Source organism: Aulonocara stuartgranti, assembly GCF_965226115.1.
Source record: "Aulonocara stuartgranti genome assembly, chromosome: 10".
NCBI classification, from domain to species: domain Eukaryota; kingdom Metazoa; phylum Chordata; class Actinopteri; order Cichliformes; family Cichlidae; genus Aulonocara; species Aulonocara stuartgranti.
In genome coordinates, this window is record NC_138946.1 from 20,869,442 (window position 1) to 20,890,076 (window position 20,635).

Genomic DNA, 20,635 nt, shown 5'->3' on the forward strand with positions numbered 1-20,635 from the left:
AGTGTACTATAGCAGCTGAACCTGAATGCAGATTCTGGCAGGAAGTGATGACAGATAAAAGAGGAAAACAAAAATACATGCAAACACACACACACACAGGCATGTGAAGGTGCTGATCATCTGAGATTTCCATTTGTTCTTAATTTGTGGAGCAGGCGTGAGTGCAGCTGGTCCTTTCAGATGTATTACGTAAACTTGCGCTTAACTGTGGCACATTACATTCATTTGCTTATCAAGCTCTCAGTTTCCGTGGCAACAGAGATTAGTGGTTAAACACAGATAAGTAGGTGCAGTCAGATGAGGAGGGAGACACACTGCGCGCGTGTACAGCAAAGTACATTAAACACATTTTTTGTTTGCGAATTTCACACCATTTCACGTCCTTCCCTAATGACAGAACTTCCACACAGGTAGCTGCTTTTTGGTTCTGCAAAGCAGTTTTTGTTACCTTGCACCGTGCAGTGTGACAAATTCATTGAGAGAGAGAGAAGGGGGGCAGGAAAGGGAAATTTCAAGGTATTTCTCCTCCCTGGAACACCTGCACCTCGTGCATTTTGTTTTACATCACTGAGCTTAGGACAAGAAGAAGAATAAGACTGTAAGTAAAAGACCACGGTTGGTAACTGTGGGTTTTTCACCCAACCAGTTCCAGAATTCTGCATCGCTTTCAAAGTGTGAAAAGACTTAGTGTAAAGCTGGCACAGAAAACCCAAGTATTGCCAAGAACTTGTGAGACAGATGGTTGGTTTATAAAAGGAAAGGTGAGAGCGCATAGATGTGCAAAGTTATGCACCGACTGATTGGCTAAGCAGCTCTTGGACTGGCAAATGAAATGGCTATTCTTGGAGTGCCTAGATGACCGTTTCACCCAGAAAAATGAGCTAAACCTTTGTCACTGGGGATTGTTTGTTAAACACTAACCAGATATTCACAAGAGAGCCTACGGTTCACTTGGATATGCCACAAAACTTGGTGTATTCCTTTAAATGCGCATTATTAAACTTTAATGGAGGCAGGCTGAACTGCAGGTGAGGAGTGTGGCTTGCCACCACGTAGCAGATGACGGGCGAGCAGCTCCCTGAGCGAGCTGTGCCGTGACACCCACGTGCTGTATAACAAGTTATGTGAACAATGCCGCGTTCCCGTGCAGGTCTTTGCACAAAGTTTTTGTGTGTGGGTGAAGCCACAGTCAGCTGGTGAGTGACAAATATCTGATACCGCTACACAGAGCACACCAACTAGAACCGGAGCACTGCTGTGCCGTGCTCTTTGACGGTTAAAAGGCATCCCCCACTGAGTCGGTGGGTTGAGTATTTTGGCGAGAAAAGTCAGGCTGAGAAAGGATGTCTTTGAGCGAAAGAACCAGAATTAGTAGAAATTTGTGAGGAAAGCCCATTTTGGATAAAAGATGATTTCATCCTCAAGGTAAAAGTGCAAAAGTTGTGTCCCTTTCTTTTTTTCTTACAGTTGGCCTGGCCTGTATTTTATATAGTGCTTTACTAGTCCCTAAGGACCCCAAAGCGCTTTACATATCCAGTCATCCACCCATTCACACACTGGTGATGGCAAGCTACATTGTAGCCACAGCCACCCTGGGGCGCACTGACAGAGGCGAGGCTGCCGGACACTGGCGCCACCAGGCCCTCTGACCACCACCAGTAGGCAACGGGTGAAGTGTCTTGCCCAAGGTCACAACGACTGAGACTGTCCAAGCCGGGGCTCGAACCGGCAACCTTCCGATTACAAGGCGAACTCCCAACTCTTGAGCCACGATCGCCCCGTTCTTATGACGCTATTACCTTTCTCTATCCTTCTACACTGACAGGTTCAAGTTTTGGCTTGGATAAAATTTGAAGTAACTGCAATTTGACTGTAATCTTTTTATTTATAATTCATGGAGCAAATGACCAGGAAACACTCGGCATTTCAATCGATTCTCCTGAGCGAATTGGACTTTTTAGCAGCTTATGTAATTTTCTGCTCCTTCCCACACTAAAATCTCTGGGAAAAAAAAAAAGCAAGCAGTAAATTGCAACATATGATGCTGGTGAATCATACACAAGTGTCATTACATAACATTTAGAACTAGAATATTAGGGCATATCGAGGAGACGTCACAAGATTTATATTTAGTTGCGTGGCTGACAATACCTTTGACTCTCCCTCCCTGTATGGCACTGAGTCAGAGAAGGATGGGTCGGTAATTTGAGAGGCGCGAACACAGATGATGCGCATAGTGAAAAGGATTTATGCTCGAAAAGCAACTAATCTTAATTCTATCTTTGAGAAAATTGCTGCAATAAATCCACGTTCTCCTGTGCGGTACAGAGCACATGCAGTGCATTTCTGTTGCCTCCTCTTCTCTAGCCTTTTTTGATCATCACTCTTTTCCCTGTTGTCACTCTCAATCCACTTCCTATTTCTACAGACCTTTTTTTGTGTGTCCTTTTTGCCTCCTTCACCCCTGTAATCCCTCTCTCGGTCCTCTCTCCCAGCCTCCTCTTTCCTTTATCTCATTTTACCTCCTCCCCCCCATCCCTCCCACTCTGCTCACTCTACTCCTCCCTGCTCTCTGCTCTGTAGCTTACCTTCTGCCCTCTTCTTCAGCACTTTCGAGGCTTCCCTAGTTAGTGCCTTTTTTCCTCCAATGAATTATACATTTGACAAGATGTAGTCAAAGTCAGCATCTTCGCGTGCACTTGATTGGTTTCATGTATGGCTACATCATGAGCATCTTCTTCCCTGGATTTGGTTTTACCACTCACATTTTTTTCAGTCTATATAAATATTTATATAATGTGAATGTGTGTTTATTGTGTGTGCGTGTGTGTCTGTGCGCTTTCAAGGATAAAAAGCTTATGGCTGCTGTATCTTACGCTAGCCCCGAGAGTCTCCAAAATGGAGTTACAGTATAAGCTAAACCCCTCTGCTCGCAAGTCCTTTTGAGCCTCCTCAATATTTTTTCAAGTCATCCACCTTAACAAGCGCCCATTCACCATACCGTGTGATGCCAGTATGAATGTGTGCAGCAGTGTGTGCTGTGTGTCAGGATTAGTGATCCAGTGGAGAGCTCAGATGATCTCCACTCAAGGGCATGAACATCCATCAGGCCTTTGTATGCAGCCACAGAGACACTGATCCTGCCAAGTGTCTCCCAGGGCACAGTGTGCGAAGCAGAGCTTGCCCCAGTGCAAGACCGATGCCACGACTGCACTGTGCTGAGGGTCTCTGCTGGTCAGTTAAAAAGCACAGCAGAACAAATTTGTAGCTGTATAGAGACGGACAATTTCTTTATTTATTTCCCCCTTCGATTGCTCTGTCGTTATTTCTGCTCAAATGACAGCTTGCTTTTGTGCTTGAGATGAAATACTGGAAAAAAATTCAGGGGTTAGCCATGATCTCCGTTCGTCTTTATGTATGTATTGCACCACTCACCCACACGTTCATTTGTTTTACCAAAAGAAAGCCACGTACACCTACATGATCAGACAGAATGCATGCAAGCTGTGGAGCATTTCGCTCTAGTGCAAGTAGCTTTTGCACTGTGGATTGAAGCCTTGCTCAATTTAAAACTATGAATTTTTTGCCAATAAAACCCATTAGATTCAAATAAAGAGGAGGTATAAGATCACCGCTTCATATATTTGTATAATAATAATAATTATAACTAAGAAAGTCAAAATGCTTCATATTAAGTTTTTTTCCCCCAAATCGTATGCCCATCAGTTGCCTTGTTTCACTATCTTAAGCCTGCAGAGTCAACACTTCACGTATGAGTATATTTCAGCTCCTTTATGATGCTCATCATCCCCACCAGGCGCTTTAGCCAGCAAGAAGGCTGTTAAGAGCTTCTCTTTGTCAAATGCACACAGCACAATCTGTGCTCCTGCTTCTGCTGCTTCACTCTGCTCCACTGTTTCTTACGGTGAGAGAATGAGCAAAGCCTCATCCTTTCTTTTGAACTCAAATGGTTTGGTGCATTAGGTGGATATTCTGGTAGGGTAGATGCTCAGTCTGTGTCTTTAGTGCTTTTCTAGTTTCTCCTTTGAGCCTCGTTTTGGGCAGATGGCTACTTCTTTTGATTTAATAGGGCGATGTAACGTTAAACAGTGAACACGTATTTAAGCAACCTTTCCATTTTGTGCACTAAGAGTGCCACCTCCAAGGGTCTGATGCTCATTTTCATTGTTTTGGCTGTCAGAATCATCGTCCATCCTCAAATTGTCCACATGACAGATGACAAATTAGATATATCATTGCTTGTTTGGGTTGGACACTTTGTCATTTCACATTGAGCGAGAAGGCTAATGGGGAGCCGTGAGCCTGCTACGGTAGACCGTAAGGAGGGCAGTGGCTGTCAGCTACACCGCTCCGTTCTGAGCAAACAAGAAACACAACAAAGTGTCGTGGCAACCTGGAAAATTCAAAATCAATAGCAATGAGAGTGTACATCTAATGATGTTGATAGAGTCGATAGAGGAGGCTCTGTCATCCTCATTAGGGTCAAGGAGGGTCAGGTTGTCGCTGGATCCTTATGTAATGACACATTATGCACACATTGTAGGCTTTTTAGTTAGAGATCATATAACTAGCATGTCATATGTGGGGAAAAGAGGAAGGTCAAATAAAAGTGACGAAAACAAGAAAGCCAAGCTGATATCATTGATGTGGACTTGCAACAGCTTTGCAAGCAGGATCCTAATTTCTTAGAGAGCTGATTTTCTTTTTCTTTTTTTTTTGTAATACAGCACACAATGACATCTTGTGGCACATTAAAAAACTACAGCAAAGAAGCTCATGACAGTCTGATTAAGGAGTATTCATACACATTTCACATGCCAGTACCCTACATATGTGAAGCTCGGATGCTGCATTGGCCTATGCCAAAATATATATATATATATACACACACACACCTACACCTACACACACACACACACTCACACACACACACACACATATTTATATATATACATATATATGCATGTAGGGCCCTGTGTGTTTCCTCATAATTTATAGGGAGCATCTGAATTACTGTATCAGTGATTCATGAGCAGTCCCCCTGTCACAGGCACTCACATTCACAACAATCTCATCTGAAATTCAGGTCACGATTTTGGGGGTTTCGAACCTCCTGCCTGGCAAAGAGCACAAGACTGAACAGAGTGCAAGTCAAATTCGAATTATATGCTTAGTAACCCTAATGATAGACCTCGCTGCCTACATGTGTGGCTTTGGCCCTGAGTAGACACGGCACACGACGTGAGCTAATGACGCTATGAGAGTTCAGACGTAGTGACACCCAGCACAGTAACGCACAAGTGCACATATTTTCTCTGATTTGTTTGTCTCTGGCTTTGTATCTTCATGTTCCTCTTATAGGTGATGTCAGTTGCCTAGCAACCAAGCAATCAGGGCCCGATTGTTGCCATGACAACGTGGCAGGGGTATCATCATGGAGAGAATAGAGATGAAAGGAGGAAGGGAGGGAGAGAGGAGAGAACGGGAGAGATAGAGAGAGATACGGAGAGAGAGCGAGAGAGAGATACGGAGAGAGAGAGAGAGACCTGCCATTGAAGGGTGTTGATAATGTGAAGCCCACAGTGTGCAGGTAGGAGGATGACCTCTGTGTAGGCGCCGGCAGAGGATGCTCATGAATGCAGAGAATAGAAAATTAATGTTTGGTCTTATGTGGCTGGATTCGCGGGTTACACAGCATTTAACACTCTTCTAACGGGCTTCACTCCAGATGGAAATGTCACGATGTGCTTGAGTTGTCTTTAGTTACAGAGAGCGAAGCCGCGCAGAAGCCACAGCTCACTGTGTCGCTGAGATCCAGAGGGCTGTGGGCCTAACCTCTGCAGGTGTCATAACCCATCCATCACCCAACAGCCATCCACTGTAAAACAGTCCAGTGGGGTCATGGTGCATTTTACTCTGTTTATTCCCCAACCAAATTTTGCCCCCCAATATAGCCATATAGCTGAAAGACATAAAAAGAGACGCAGCTGAAGTGCAATTTATGATGACAACTAAGCCTGGAAAAGAGTTATATTTAGTTAAAAATTTGGGCAATAACGACTGATCAAAGACCACTCAAGTTTGTCTGAGATAAAAGCTTGAATGGCTACTACATAATAACAATTGGACAAGCATCAGCTGTTATTAGCGATATCAGTATTTTGCATTAAGTCACGATGCATTCCTTAGAGAAAAGTTGTCTTACTCATTCATTGTTGACTTTATTAATGTGCAGCTTCTGGCTAAAGGGTGACGATACTGCTTCTAGTATACCTGTAGACAAGATTGTGATGTGGATAGAGGAGTGTAAGTTATTACTTAAGAATTTGTACAGTTTGATAGAGTGTCTAATGCTTACGTAAGAAACAGTATTTGCTATGGTTATATACAGAAAACAGACAGTATAAAAAAATATATCTAGAAACACGCTTCTTAAAGCAATCTCCAGGTCTTTGTGATGTGAAATGATTGATAAGATAAACATGAATTTGCTCATGTATCCTTGCGTAGGGATATGGGTATCAAAAAAAATTGTTTTAAAGTAAAAATACATTCTCATAACACCAGCCATGCAATTTACCAGTTATCACTGTGCTAGGCTATTGTGAAGTGATAAGGTGAGGAAGTATCACAGGCTATATTAAGATGCTATTTGCACCTAAAGTGAAAATTGTGATAAAAAAAAAAATCCTTTATATAGAAAGAGACCTGAGCATTCAGACAATGCTGGCAGCTACTCTAAAGGTACAAATTACACAGACTCATCTGTCCCACCTAGGAGTATTTGTAATTAAATCAGCTTTCATGTTAGAGTTTAAAAAGCTACAACACTAAGAGAAGGTCCGATTCATTTTAACCTTTAGAGGTAAAGAGCTGAACGTCATTTCATATTTGACACACATCTTCAACAACTTTGGTGATCAGCACCCAAATATTTTTGCTACATGTCTATTATTAAATTTTATGTGCTTTATTAATTGATGCTATTGCAATTTAAAGAAACTAGGCTTCATCGCTGCAAATTCAACAAAATGTTGGATCGCTGATTTTACAGCTTGCCGTGCACCAGTTGATTTCACTGTGGCAAAAGTTGTTACTATCCAATAAAAATATAAATATTCAACTTTAAAAAATTATTTAAAAAAAACAGATATTCTCTTTAGAAAGCAAAACTGGAAGCTGAAAGCAGAAAATGTTGGTATTTTTTCTTGCCTATATAAGAAGGGATTAGCTGGTTATCAACTTGCTGTCAGCTATTTGACCAAATAAACCTTCAAAGTGTTCAGTCCCCGTGTAACAGCGGTGACATGGACATTTTTTCACTTCCCTAAAACATTCTAAACCTGCGTGAGCTTATTTACTCATTTATTTTATCTTCCGTGCTAAGCACATTGAGATTGCGTGCAATGCAATGAGCTATCTAGAAACAATTGCTATTGCCGTTAAAAGAGTGGAGGTGAAGGTGTACCCAGAGAGTTCACATTTGCGTCAAACACGCTCTCACGTTAGGTGACGTCTGTGTGCTTAATGGTGAGGCAAAGAGGGAGCAAAGAGCAGAGTGAGTGGAAGCATACTGTAAAAAGGAAAAAAAAACCCAACCCAAAAATCATAGAAAAATAATATAAAAGGTTGTCTCTCTGCCTGTATGTCCCCTTCCCCCTTCCCTCCCTCCCTCACCGGCGGTGGCAAACATATTTTCTGAGTCACGGCTGGAGCAGGCAGCCGGTCGTCTCTTTTCCGACCCTTGCCTTTAACACCAAGATACATCCAACACCAACAACTCTCTGCTTCCAGGAAAACTCTCTCTCTCTTCGTCTGCTACGACACCCCCCTCCCCCCCCTTCCCTCACTCCCCCTCCCTCTTTTTTTATTCCCCCTTCCCCAGCCTCCCATCTTTCTCTCTCTCCCTCTCTCTCTCTTTCCTTTTCTCCCCATCTCTCTCCTCCTCTACTGCGGGTGTCTGGGAGGCTGTTTTTCCTCTGTCTCTTGCTCATGAAGGGCCGCACTAAGCTCCCTTCTCTCTGTCCGTGTGTGGTAGGTAAATTCACCTCTCTGTTTGTGTCGTTCTTCTCCTTCCATCCCTCTGTTGCTGCCTCTGTTTTGCATGTTAGCTCAAAGTCTGCTAGTCGTTCTGGCAGGCTTAGAGGAGGTCTCTACCTACATCTGTGCATACTGCATTGAACATGCTTGTAATCTGCTCCAGTGTCATGGATTAATCAAAAAATATGTGTCTGAGGAATTTTTTATTTTTTTTTTGCTCTCCTTGTACGTGTGCTCTGGGTAGGTTTAATCATCCAGTTTGGGTATTACGTATGAACATGGCCCGGCACGTGTGGGTGTGTATGTACCAGTGAGCATGTTTCGAAATGCAGAAAGAGTGAAACTCTAGCAGACTTGTTGATTAAAGCATTACAGATTCATGCATGCATGTCTTTTATTCTACGTCTGGGTTGGTTCCCGCCTGTGTACGTCTGGGGATAATTCATATTCTTATGCACTTCTCTTCCCCCGAGGACTCTGGGACATTAGGCTAGTGTCCTTCTCAGATAAGGAAAATCATCCTGTTTAATCAGCTGGCATCGCTTTGAAAAAAGGTCATTTCATTTTTAGGGTTACAGTAAAGACTCGTGACCAACATCAGGTTAATGGGACACAGAGGCAAGCAAATGGGTTTTCTTCTCATGTCCTGGTTACATCCCTACGTGCTGAAATACAGTTATTGAAGCAGTCGTGCAGGTTTGTGTAAAAAACAGGGCTACTCCAGCCTTAATTAGCTGACATGATGAGTCTCTACTTTGGCTGATCGAGTGTTTGGGACTAAGATGCCATTTAATGCAGTTCCACAAGCAGAAGCCACTGTGTATGCACATGTATGTGTTTGTGGTCGAACAGCGCTTTGAGCTGGTCATTATGGTGTATTTGACAGGTTGGACTGCAGATTTGTAGCTCAAGTAGGTCTGATTTAGGAGAGCCATTAAATTTACGGACTTGTTGATTAGAATACGAAATGCAGTCTACACAACGTGGGGCATATATAATGTTTTTTTGTTTGTTTGTTTTAAGTGTGCCAGCATGTTGGATTTTAAAAGGAGTAGATTAAACGATAGCTTGATGCAATTTCCCTGATTTAGTGCACAAAATGTTTAAAAAAATTATATACATCTCAAGAACTGGAGTTTGATGTTTTGATAACCTTTTTTATTATTATTCTTATTCTGGTTGTTTACCTCAGTTGTCAAAGACCAAAGATGTGTCAGTCAGACTGTCCTACAGGTGCACATGTGTCAGACATCAAGACATGAGTAGACCAGCCACTTCAGGTGGTCCACCATGAGATGCAAACTTCAGAAGTACTCCAGGAAAGTTTCAGAGGTTGGAATCAGTGTGCATGAGTGATGCACAGACCAAAGTATATACATATATAAAGAAATGCCTCATAATCCAGTGCATCTGTCAAACACAGCAGAAGTGGTGTTATTGATTGGATGTGTAGCACTGCTGGTGGAGTCGCTTGATGATTTTGCTTCTAATTGCAGCAGCGCGGTGATCAGTACATACATTAAGACTCCTCAGATCCAAAGGATCGCATTAGAACACGAGGAACAATGATCCAGCAGCAAGGCAGTCTTAAACATTCACCAAAAGCAATTTAGGAGGAGTCATGAACTTGACCTGGAGTTCAATTGAGATCCCAAACAAGCAAGAAGTGAAGATGGCTGCAATCCAGGAGGACCAGAGCATCATGTAGGCGTGTGATCGGGCAGTTGTCTGCGTGACAAATTTAGTTAAACTGGTTTGATCACATTAGGGGACCATATTTGAAAATGGTTGCAGCCTCTACATAGTTTACTTTATGTGGATGTCACTGCCCTGACATTGAACTGAAAATACCATAGAGGTAGCATGCGTGAAGAGCCAACTTTGCTCCAGGTAGCAGAAACAAAGTGAAAATACAACTTCTCCATGCCAGTGCACGCCACCACATGTTCAACATCATGCTATTTCATTGTCTTATTTCATCACCTTGTACAGCTTTCTAATGGGTTTACTGGGCCATGACTGGCCAGGTGATCTACTCCATCATAGCTCAAACAGGATGCTGATGGGAGAGCAGATTTCTGTCGTATGTTTTTCCTTTCGTTGTTAGTAAAATTTTACGAGGCCCGACTCGTTTGTTAGTTTACTACCTCTGCTCAACCAGTCGCTCTTTGTATGATTATGAAATGTGTCTTTGCAGCAGTTGTTTTGCACATTTGCACCGAGCATGATTATACTAATGACAACTGACCGTGACAACCGAGACTGAAGTTATCACGTATTTCCAAAAATCAGAAAGTATAAAAATGATCACCTCCTTTTACTGTTAGTCCTCATTCTGTTTAGAGCAATGGTGATAATATCTCTTGAACTAAACACTGCTTGCTAGATAACACAGAAGACACTTACAGCAAAGTGATAATTACTATGTTCGCTTAAGACACTGCTAGTCGGGCAGCTTTCTACCGTTATTTTAGGAAACTGTTCAGCTTGTCATAAAGATAGATCTATGCTGGCCGTTCAAACTACGCCTACCAGCCACAACATTAAAACCTAATATTATGTGGAGCCCCCTAGCGCCAATAAAACAGCTCTGAACCATCTGTGATTGCAGGTACCAGGATATTAGCTGTAGATCAATTAAGTCCTGTGAGTTGTAAAGTGGATCATATTAGTTTTTCCCACATATCTAACAGATGTTTGAGCAGGACTGACATGTGGAGAATTACAGGACAAGTTAAAGCTCTTTGTTAGGTTCTTTATTACAGTTGAAAGATGCTGTCTTTGCTATAAAGGTCTGCTATAATGGCCTGCAACACTGTTTAGGCAGGTAGTGCATTTCATGCAGCAAACATCCTCATGAATGCCAGGACCCAAGCTTTTCCAGGAGCACACTGACCAGAGAATCATGCTGCTTCTGACATCTGCCTGCCATGTGCATGCACCCAGCTCTCACCATGATGTGCAACAGAACATGATTCATCAGACAAGGCCATCTTCTTTCACTGCGTAACTTCTGATGCTCCAGTGTAAGGGATCTCAGCAGTGGACGGGGGTTAGCATGGGCCTTCTGGCAAACCGGTGGCCATACAGCCACATACTCATGTACCGCAACCAGCTTTAACCCTGTAACACCAAGTTATTGTGATCTCAACATCATTACACTGATGTTTTTTTGTTGTTTTTTTATTTGTCAGAAGGTTCAATAAACAGTTTGAACAGGTTTAAATAGAAAAATTACATTTTTTTTGGCAATTATTTCATATTTCAGGCTTTGCAGGGTCACAATTTCTAGCAATTTCAGCTCAGGATATCAACCCATCAGTTAGCCTTTGCTCCCTATGTGCATCTGTGAGGCTCGGACACCTATGCCCCTGAAGACAGTTCACATATTTTATTTCCTTAGACACGTTTTATAGGGAATTACCACTCCAGATGAGCTGACTGGGTCAAAATCATTTGAATCCTTATACATCAGCTTAAGGTTAAAGGCATGTTCACTAGCTGCATACCATATTCCACCCTGTAACAGGTGCAGCCAACAAAATAACAAAATAATGTAACAAAATAACTGGTTGCATTCACTTTACTTGCCAGGGGATTTAAATATTATGTCTGATCTGTATGTATTTGAGTGCTATTCATAAGAAACTGGTATTTTCTTGTCTATTCATAAGAAATTAGTGTTTTCCTGCCTACAGTAGCAGCCTGTACCAGTAAACATATGTCAGTTCAGTAACCACGACCATAAAAGACCCTCATATCAATTTTGCATTCTGATTACCGCTAACAGCTTCGTCTAGCAGTCCCAGTCTTCAAAACCCATCCCCTGCGGCACACCTATGAACTCCTTTATTCAAATGGGAGTGGTGGGAAAATGGAGCATAAATATATCCAGTTAGATTTACCTGGCAGGTTGGTTCCCGGGGGCTGTTCTGTTTTAATCATCTTGGTTAGAAGCTGTTCCATGGCTGACCAGACTGACGTCCTGCTGAGCACACTACTTGCAGAGCCAAAGCAGCGCGTGGTGCCGTCTTTTGTTGCATTTCTTCAGAGGGGGATCCAAAAGAAATCTACTTTTACTCTGACAGTCTGTCAAAAGTATAAATGAATGCGTACACATAACAAATGCGGAGTTGTGTTGCCACGGTGTGGTTCTGTGCTCCAGCGCAATTTATTCAGTTCCATTCGATACAGTGTTACAATATGCAATGAAAAGTATTACCCATTAAATGAACTCCTGTGAGTCCTGGCCATGGTCATGCTAAAAAACTTACAAAACACAACAAAGCAAATTTCACATCTAATTATAGACTAAGCTGCATTCACACCCCAAGGCAAAGAAAATTAAACTAGCCTAAACTAAACTGTAGTCTTCTTCCATCTGCTGTTACAAAAATAGTTCAGTGAGGAGAGAGCCTTGCTTCTGCAGTTACCACAGAAACCATGGCAAGGTTCGTCAGCTCTATGGAAACACCACATGAAGAGAAGCACATGGAAACACTACTCACATGAGATCACTCCATGAAAAAAAGAGCTGCGTTAAAATTCCTGTGGCTGGTGTTTACTTGTTAGTGTAGAAAATAGCATTTATAAGCTTTATCGTGGTGGATGTGGCTAAGGACTTTGATATTACAAACAGGTCATGGTTTCACACAGACAGGCACAACATATTTGCCACCAACACCTTAAAGGATACCTGATATAGTAATTTTGAGCTGCATATTTTTCCAGTCCTTGATTCTAATAGTGTAGCTTTTCATGATTCAAGTTTAAAATAATGTCTGAAACAGGCTTTTTTAGCTCCTTGTCCTTTAAGGTCCCTATCTCTTTAAGACTTCTTTCTGATTGGCTGTCCTTTGCAAACAGAAGATTTCAACAGCAGTTGGATGGGACTTCTGCGCTCTCGTTGACATTGTGCTGCTCTTCATGATGGCTTCGACGCAGTGAAGAGCTCAACATAAAACAAGGAAAGCATGACAAATATGAAATAAGACTTATTTTATTAAAATCAAGTCTTGCAGAGTGACATATTACATCATCAGCCAGACATTGCATTAGCATGTTCGCGGCATGGCTGCTTTAGCAAGACGACAGGCTATGGGAGGGCTTTCGGCACGTGGGTGGTGGTGTTTTACATCGGACAGATTTTAGTGCAGGTTAGAGCCTGACGTGATGATCCAGATGATCTTTTATGCGCATCTTTTCACATTAAGTCTCAGATGGAGGGGAGGGCAGCAGGCAAAGGATCGTCTCTGTACTGTGGATGGCACACTGCTGTTTGTGTGTAGTGTGGGAGGAGGCACAGCAGAACCAGAATGTAATACAGACTGTGAGGCTATGGTTGCAAAGAATTGGACCAGTAGCTGCAGTTAGACATTCTTCTCTCATCACAGGAAGAGAATTATCCGCACGCTTTTAAGATTACGACGTGACAGCGTGGATGCTCTCATCCACTTGAAGGGTGGTGCGGACAACTTCGATCCCATTTTCCCCCTTAAATAGTTCTCCCAAAAGGAGAAAAACAGTGCATTCTAGTGGCTATGTATTTTTTCTTTTAGCTTTTTGAATGTGTTGAAGGGATAATGCACGCACCATACTTCATACATAATGGATTGCTCCAAGTCAATGCTGTTGGTGATGACTCCATTTGGGCATGTAATATTTATACAGCTGGGTGAATTCGCAAGAGAGAAAACCAGGAATATCCTATCTGAAACCTAACAGTTTGCCTTTACTACAACTTTTGTGTCCTGCTGTTGCACCTGCAGGTTACCTTTAGCTTTGTGCAGCGTTGGGGTCAAAGAAAGGGTTTTTAATGATGACAACAAGTCCAGTTTAACTTTCTCTGACACTAAAGAGTAAATTCATAAAATATTACACTCAAATGCATCTCAGCTAACATTTTGCTTCTAGTAAATTAGTTTTAGCTCGCAGGCCTCTTTGATATGAAATTATGCCTGTAGATGCTGCAGGACTGTAGTCACTAAACAGAATCAGATATTCACACAGAGAACTTTCAGATATTGTTGGTTCTGTGTAGGTGTGAATACTATTATTCTCACCTTGTGTGTTTTCCTAGTCAAGAGAGCTGAGGCAGTCTCGGAGCCTCGGGAGATTCCCGGTTGTGTTTGCGTTTCAGTTCCGCTGTTCCGGTGTCAAAGCTGCTGAATGCTGGAGGTAATGGAAGGCTCAATAGTAGAGAATTGTTCTGGAAGTGTGATATACATTGGTTTCACCCCAGTTTGCCACCTTCTGTGACAGCAGTTCTACACTTTCAGTGAATGCAAACACTAAAGCTGTAATTCCTTGTAGGTTTTGCCTCAACAAACAACTATTTAGAGAGCGGGCCCAGACAGAGCAAAACTATTTTGTCATCCATGTTTCACATGTTCTATCAGTTTATGGCTTTTTATAAAAATCTAATTGGTAGATGTTTGTTTTGATTTATTTCAGAACGGTGTATTATACAGTAATGTGGGCTTTGTAGGCTTTGGTATGGTCATGTTAACTTGGTAGTCCAAACCTATGTTTTAGAGATTTCAAGAAACAATCGGCTGCATGGTTCAAAAGAATGCAACCCACCATCATACTACAATTTCGACACCTGTAACTTGCACGTAAGCAATCCACTAAGCAGTGGATGACTATACAAGGGGATTAGATCAGACGGCAAGTATTCCCCAATTGGAGATCCCTAACAAAGTCAGCAAAGAGCACATTTGGCGTTGGCCAGCTTGAAACTGTATTTTTTAAATGATTAATGCAAATATCATGTTTTCTGGAAAGCTGCAGGGAACTCACTTTAGAGGCCCTTTGTGTGATTTTTCCTTTTCCCAGATCTACAGTATAGATTTTGGAGAGATACACCAGGTTGAAATAAACCACAAATATGCTTTAATTCAAAAACAGATTATAAAGTTTGGAAAAACTGTTATGCAATGGCCACAATCAACTTTATGGTGTCATTATAAATTGGTTCTGATATGGATAACATATGGAATAATTACTCTGCATACATTTACATTTGGTGAAAGGTTTGAAGCTAATATTATTGTTATTTCTGTTGGCTGGACTTACAAAATATGCTCTAATTCATAAATCTGAAATGTACGGTCTATAGGCAAAATGAAGCAAGATCAAAGTGCATTCATTGCTTTATTTAATTTTGAGATGTTTATGTATATGTAAGAGTCTAATAAATAGAAAACAGCAATAAAATTTAGCTGACTATAGTTGGCGGAGTAGGATCTATTGATCACACACATCTCAAAAACGAGGTGAGCTAATCTAAAAGCAAGGACATGCTATGCATGTTAGATGGGGATGTGGGAAGATTAACAAAGGCATCAATGTTGCATGAATTTACATTTTCACACAATTAAATGTAAACCAATCAGAATTTCAGCTTTGATTTTAGCTTTAATGTAAACTTTTAGCCAACCACCACAGCTAGTACGGAAAATCTGGCTCTAACCTCAGGGCAGACTTAACAGGGTTTTAGCCACTCACAGCGTCAGTGAGGGGCTCTTCTCGTGAGCTCACTGTATTTCTTTAAATTCTCTGTCCATTTGAGGAAGACCTGTCACGTGTCTCGCTTGTGTCGCATGTAATAGTAGCATGAGACACCTGCTTTTATGAAGACAATCACCCGTGACAGAAACAGTCCTGCTATAGAGCCAGTGACCAGAAAGCTGCTGGCAAGAGGACTGTTTGTTAGGGATCTGCCACCCTTTGCAGATGTTGTCATGGAAACACTCTTTTGGGGTTCTCTCTCTCTCTCTGTTTCTCTCATACAATGCAGCATTAGGATGTTAATGCTATACTCAAAACAGTTCAGGTTTCCATGTGACTCCCACACTTACATAATACTGTAGTTGAAGGGAAAAGCCACTTACAGTATGCCATAGAAATTATACTGTGCCCATGCTACATTGTACTTATTATACAATACCTGTGTACCCATGTATTATACTGTACCTACGCTGATAATTTATGACGTTAGTCACATCAGTTTTTGTGTTAATTGCATGTTAATACACTTAAGTGTTGCATAAAATGGGTCACTTCTACTGTATATGTTGGCTATACACTGCATATTAAAGATGGCTGCTTCTTAGTCTGGTGGCCACTGGCCTAAGCCTCGAGTTAAGGATCTCGGTTTTCCTAAATGCTGAGTATGGCTAACTACAAAGCAGGGATAGAGCATGTTCAGATGGTAATAACTTTGAAATCACATGGTAACCTCTCATAATTAATTTTATTCTGCGTTAAATAAGACTTGCAACGATACCATTAACTCATCATGAAAGTGTTTATTGATGTATCAAACCACGTAAGAAATGGGCATTGTAGTCTTTTATAGTCTATGCAAACAATTCAAAGCTACCACACAGTACGGTAGCAAAGTCAGCAGTTTTGTTTTGCCTTTGAACCAAAGCTACACAAAAAATAATCCATGATTTGTGAATTATGCGCGTGTAAATTGCTACCAGATGTCCCCACTGGTCATAAGAAAGAAAGCAGGTTTCAAGGATTTCTGCCTTCCAGATCTGAAACCTCCATGTCTATGTACAATTTATAGTTATACTTAAAAAGAAGGGGGAAAAAAGACATTTCTATGTCTACATATTTTTAACGAAAGCCTTGAGAGGAATCCCAGGCATTCCTGGGTTGTTTATTTGGAGGTTTCTCTATTAGGAGAGAAAGAATAGAAAATAGTTCATGTCTTTTTCTTGCCAATGATATATAATTTAGACCTGTGATATGAAGGCTGATTTGAACCAAACTGAAATGAGACAGACTTCTGATTAGATGATTAGTTATTGATATTGTGACAGTACTCTTTAAAGAAAGTTACTTTCAGAAGGTGGAGTATTGCCAGGGGAACACAAACACACATAAAAACTGTGTGGATGTAATTCAAGTGGAGGAGTAAAGGAAAACGCGTGGACTACCCTTGTGTAATTTTGAAGAGGTGGCCTACTAAAAGTCTGTTACTCACAATCTTTTCCAGTATACAGTCGGCAATGTGAACTATCAAAGGGCATTCACCGCTGCAATTGAGGACAGACTTTCAGTTATTATGTGCATAAATATATATACATTTCCATACATACAGAGTACTAAAAGACAAATGTGAAGCAAGCAAAGACTCAGATGACTTATAAAACAGAGCATTTATGTGATCAAGGATTCTCTGCTTATGTTGATGATTACTCCCTGAATCACATGACCAAACTAGAAACTTTTAATTTCTACACACGTCTTTTTTGGTCATTGAGAGAGTTGACTCTAAAAGAAAAAACATTTTTAAGCAGCTGGCACTATATTCTAATTCACACTGTGCTGTAATGACCTCCCCATGAAGATCTGTGATAAACCTGCTGTTGTCTTTAGCACACTGGATATCTCCAGCTCTATAGGTGGGAGATAAGGGTTTTAAAAAATATATATCAGCAGCACACTGGGATATCTGGAACGGTTTCTGTGTTCGATTTAACGCTGACGTCACCCGGGAGCATTGAGCCCTGCGCCGCAGTCGGTCCTGAGATGAATGCACAATATTCAAATCTTCCCTACCTGGTTCTCTCACTCCACCCTGTGGGCTCACCATGCCAGCACAATCCCACGAAGGAGTGGAGACCATCAAAATACCAAATGAATGAAATGAAAAACACATTCATGTTGTGACAGCTGTAAAGTGTGTGTGTGTGTGTGTGTGTGTGTGTGTGTGTGTGTGTGTGTGTGTGTGTGTGTGAAAGAAAAAGGGACAATAACTTATTGCTATTGTATTTTATTTTGAAAACACTATTTTAAAAAAATCAAGAGTAATTTTAAAATTGATTTAACTTTAGGTTGATTTTTGTTTGTTTGTTTGTTTTGTTTGTTTTTTGTTTTTTAGTTCTGAACAGGCCCAGCGAAAAATAAAGGCCCACTTTCAGCACTTCCGTTTAGCACAAGTGGCACTATTCCCTATAACAACCATCCAGATCATGCGCAGTGATAGCTGAGAAAATCCAAAATAATGACTCATATAAATACTAACACAACAGCAAGAGAGTCTCAGCTTGTCGGTCCTAGTTTACGTCACTATTTTACACTATTACGACATTTAAGACTGGGCATGTGTTTGCTTAACGTGAGGATCATACATCGCTGACCATGTGAGCAGGGTGCTTTGAGGGATACGGTCAAACACCGTGTGCTGATGAATGAAATGAAGACGTTTCGCATCCCTCCTCCTGAGTTGAGGGATTTCAGCACCTTGGACAGCAGCCTACACGCCATTTTCCCGGTGATCCATCGGGGGGCGCAGCAATCACGGTGTTACATGTGGAGGAGAGCGAGGATGTTTGTGTAGCATCAAAAAATGCTCCCCGGCATTCACTGCTCTCGCTTTGATACTACTCCACTACTACTACTACAATTTTCACGCAGACTCAAAGGATAATTGATAATCGCGTCACTCTCTGCGCGGATTTCCTGTGAGATTCCTGCTGCGCTTTACGTCCAAACTTTACGGCTCAATCAAGTGAAGCGCGAGGACAGAGAGAGACGCGGGGGGTTGGTGGGGAGGGAGACGCTATAGCTATGAGTGACGCTTGCTGTGCTCAACCTCTGGACAATATGGCAACGTACAGGCAGCAGTCGACTCGTTAAACGTTAACGTAAAGTAAATGTAAAAATAAACGAACAAATAAAGCAGGAATACACCTCACGCTTCAACGGGGCAGCCCGCCCATTAACGGGTACTACCGGCCCCACACGCCCCCTCCAGCTTCCGCGGCTCTCGTCTAAATTGCACCGTGGCTCTGAGTGAGAGGCGGCGGACCGACGAGCTCTGGTGCTGTCTGCCTGGTGTGAGGGCTTCGGACTGATGTCTCTGCCTGTCAGGAATTTAAAGTGTCTTTCTCCGGTCATGTGCCAGTGTAAGGTCATCTGCAGCAACCGGACCCTGTCTCTTATGTTCGGGTGTAAGGTAAGGCTGCTGCAGCAGCAGCGACTCTCATCTGGATGCACTTTGTTCAGACACCGAACAAAACCGAGCAAAAGGCCTCTGGGAGAAATTAGCTTTCTTTCCTTTTTTTTTTTAATTATTTTTTTTATTTTTTCAGAGGGGGAGGGTTAAAAGCCATCTGAACCGCGCTTTTTTTCCCCTTCCAAGTGCAAATCCACGATAGTAATTAGTGCAGTGAAGTGACTTGGCCATATGTCTTGAGCCAGCAAGCTTATTCACATCTTAATACCTTTGCACCGCCGAGTGGTCGGGGTTTTCGTGCTCAGATGGTCGATTTCATTTTACACATAGCATGCTACGGCATCGCTGGCAAGCACTGTTGTGTTTAGTGTTAGCTGCTGTTCAGCGTGAATTCACAGTCGGATGCTGCTTAATGAATGGAGCATCACTCCCTCCTGTATTTCTCCTCCGTCTCCATTGGGCAGGTCACGGTAGGGCTTGACCACAGGTTCACTTTGCATTCCAGCAAGGGAAGATGCATGTTGTGCTTTTGACCTTGGAAAAACCACTTTATTGCTCAGGGCCACTTAAGTAGCCTTCATCCTTAGAGGAAGCTGCAACAGAACAGAGCCTGCTTGGAGTAGGGTAACATGAACGGAGAGTAGCCTGTTCTTAAATCAGACCCAGAGGGTGATGTTTGCTGTTTATCAGGAAAAATCAGGCAGTTTTCATTTTCTTGGATGTTTTTTTTTTGGTGTTTGTCTGTTTTCCATCATGATGAGAACGTGTAATCCAAAGAGAGGACATTGGGCATTCATTCACTGATTCTCTGATTGTCCAGATTTTCCTCCCTCCATCCCTCCCAACTTCAGGTGTTTCTAGTATTGCAGCCAGTTCAGAGTTTCCCTCCACATGGCACACTAATCTGTTAGCTTTACAAAGCCAAATCCGACTACACCGCTCTGCTCTGGCCAGTAATTGTCGCTACACTTGCCAAAATGGTGTGTACATGTGTACAGAGCTCCAGTTAATTGTTTGTAAATTCACTGCTGATGTTTTGGTTCGTGTTTTGTCTTGTCACTAGAATCCAGTTCACTTCCTAGTTTGTGGCTAGAAGATAAGACAGCTCGACATCTTCGTCGTATCCTACTACCTGCAACTATTTGAACATTTTGTCTGCTGCAAAGCTGGTGAGGTTTTACGTGGGTGTTTCCTCTTCGTGTCTCTGAAAGGGTGGTCCTGCTGTGCTCAGTATTGAGTTTACTAGCAGAGATAATCCCATTTGTCCCCATGCATCACTCCCTCCTGGCTCATATCCTCCTCTGCATCTCCATCAGGAAAACCACACCTTCCTGGTGGAAAACACATCAACATTCTTCTTCCAGTGATTCAAGCTGCGTCTTCTGTAGTCATGCCCATCCAAGTGAAATGCAGTTCCACAACACAACATTTACTCTGTCGTAAAGAGCAGGTTTCAGGTGGGATTAATGACTCAGTTAAAGCCACTTGTACAGTAATTCTGTTTTAATAGATCTGGCTTCTAAGCATGGGATTCTTTTCATTTCAAGTGTAATTTATAAGCAATTATTTTAGTTGAGATTGTTTGGGAACTTTCTG

At 42.0% G+C, this 20,635-nt stretch overlaps 1 protein-coding gene across 4 annotated transcripts in view; it reads left to right on the forward strand.

The window, feature by feature from the left end:
• dlg4a (discs, large homolog 4a) overlaps window positions 1–20,635 on the forward strand; it is a 67,625-nt gene that overhangs the window by 5,760 nt on the left and 41,230 nt on the right. Inside the window, exon 1 of one of the 4 annotated variants that reach the window (XM_082550146.1) lies at window positions 18,363–19,039. The exons of 2 other annotated variants lie outside the window; for them this stretch is intronic. In XM_082550146.1, the coding sequence (XP_082406272.1) occupies window positions 18,938–19,039 (102 nt within the window). In that variant the 5' untranslated portion in view covers window positions 18,363–18,937. Of the gene's footprint in view, window positions 1–18,362; window positions 19,040–20,635 lie in introns of those variants that run through there. One more of the 4 variants, XM_082550147.1, reaches the window with a different exon arrangement.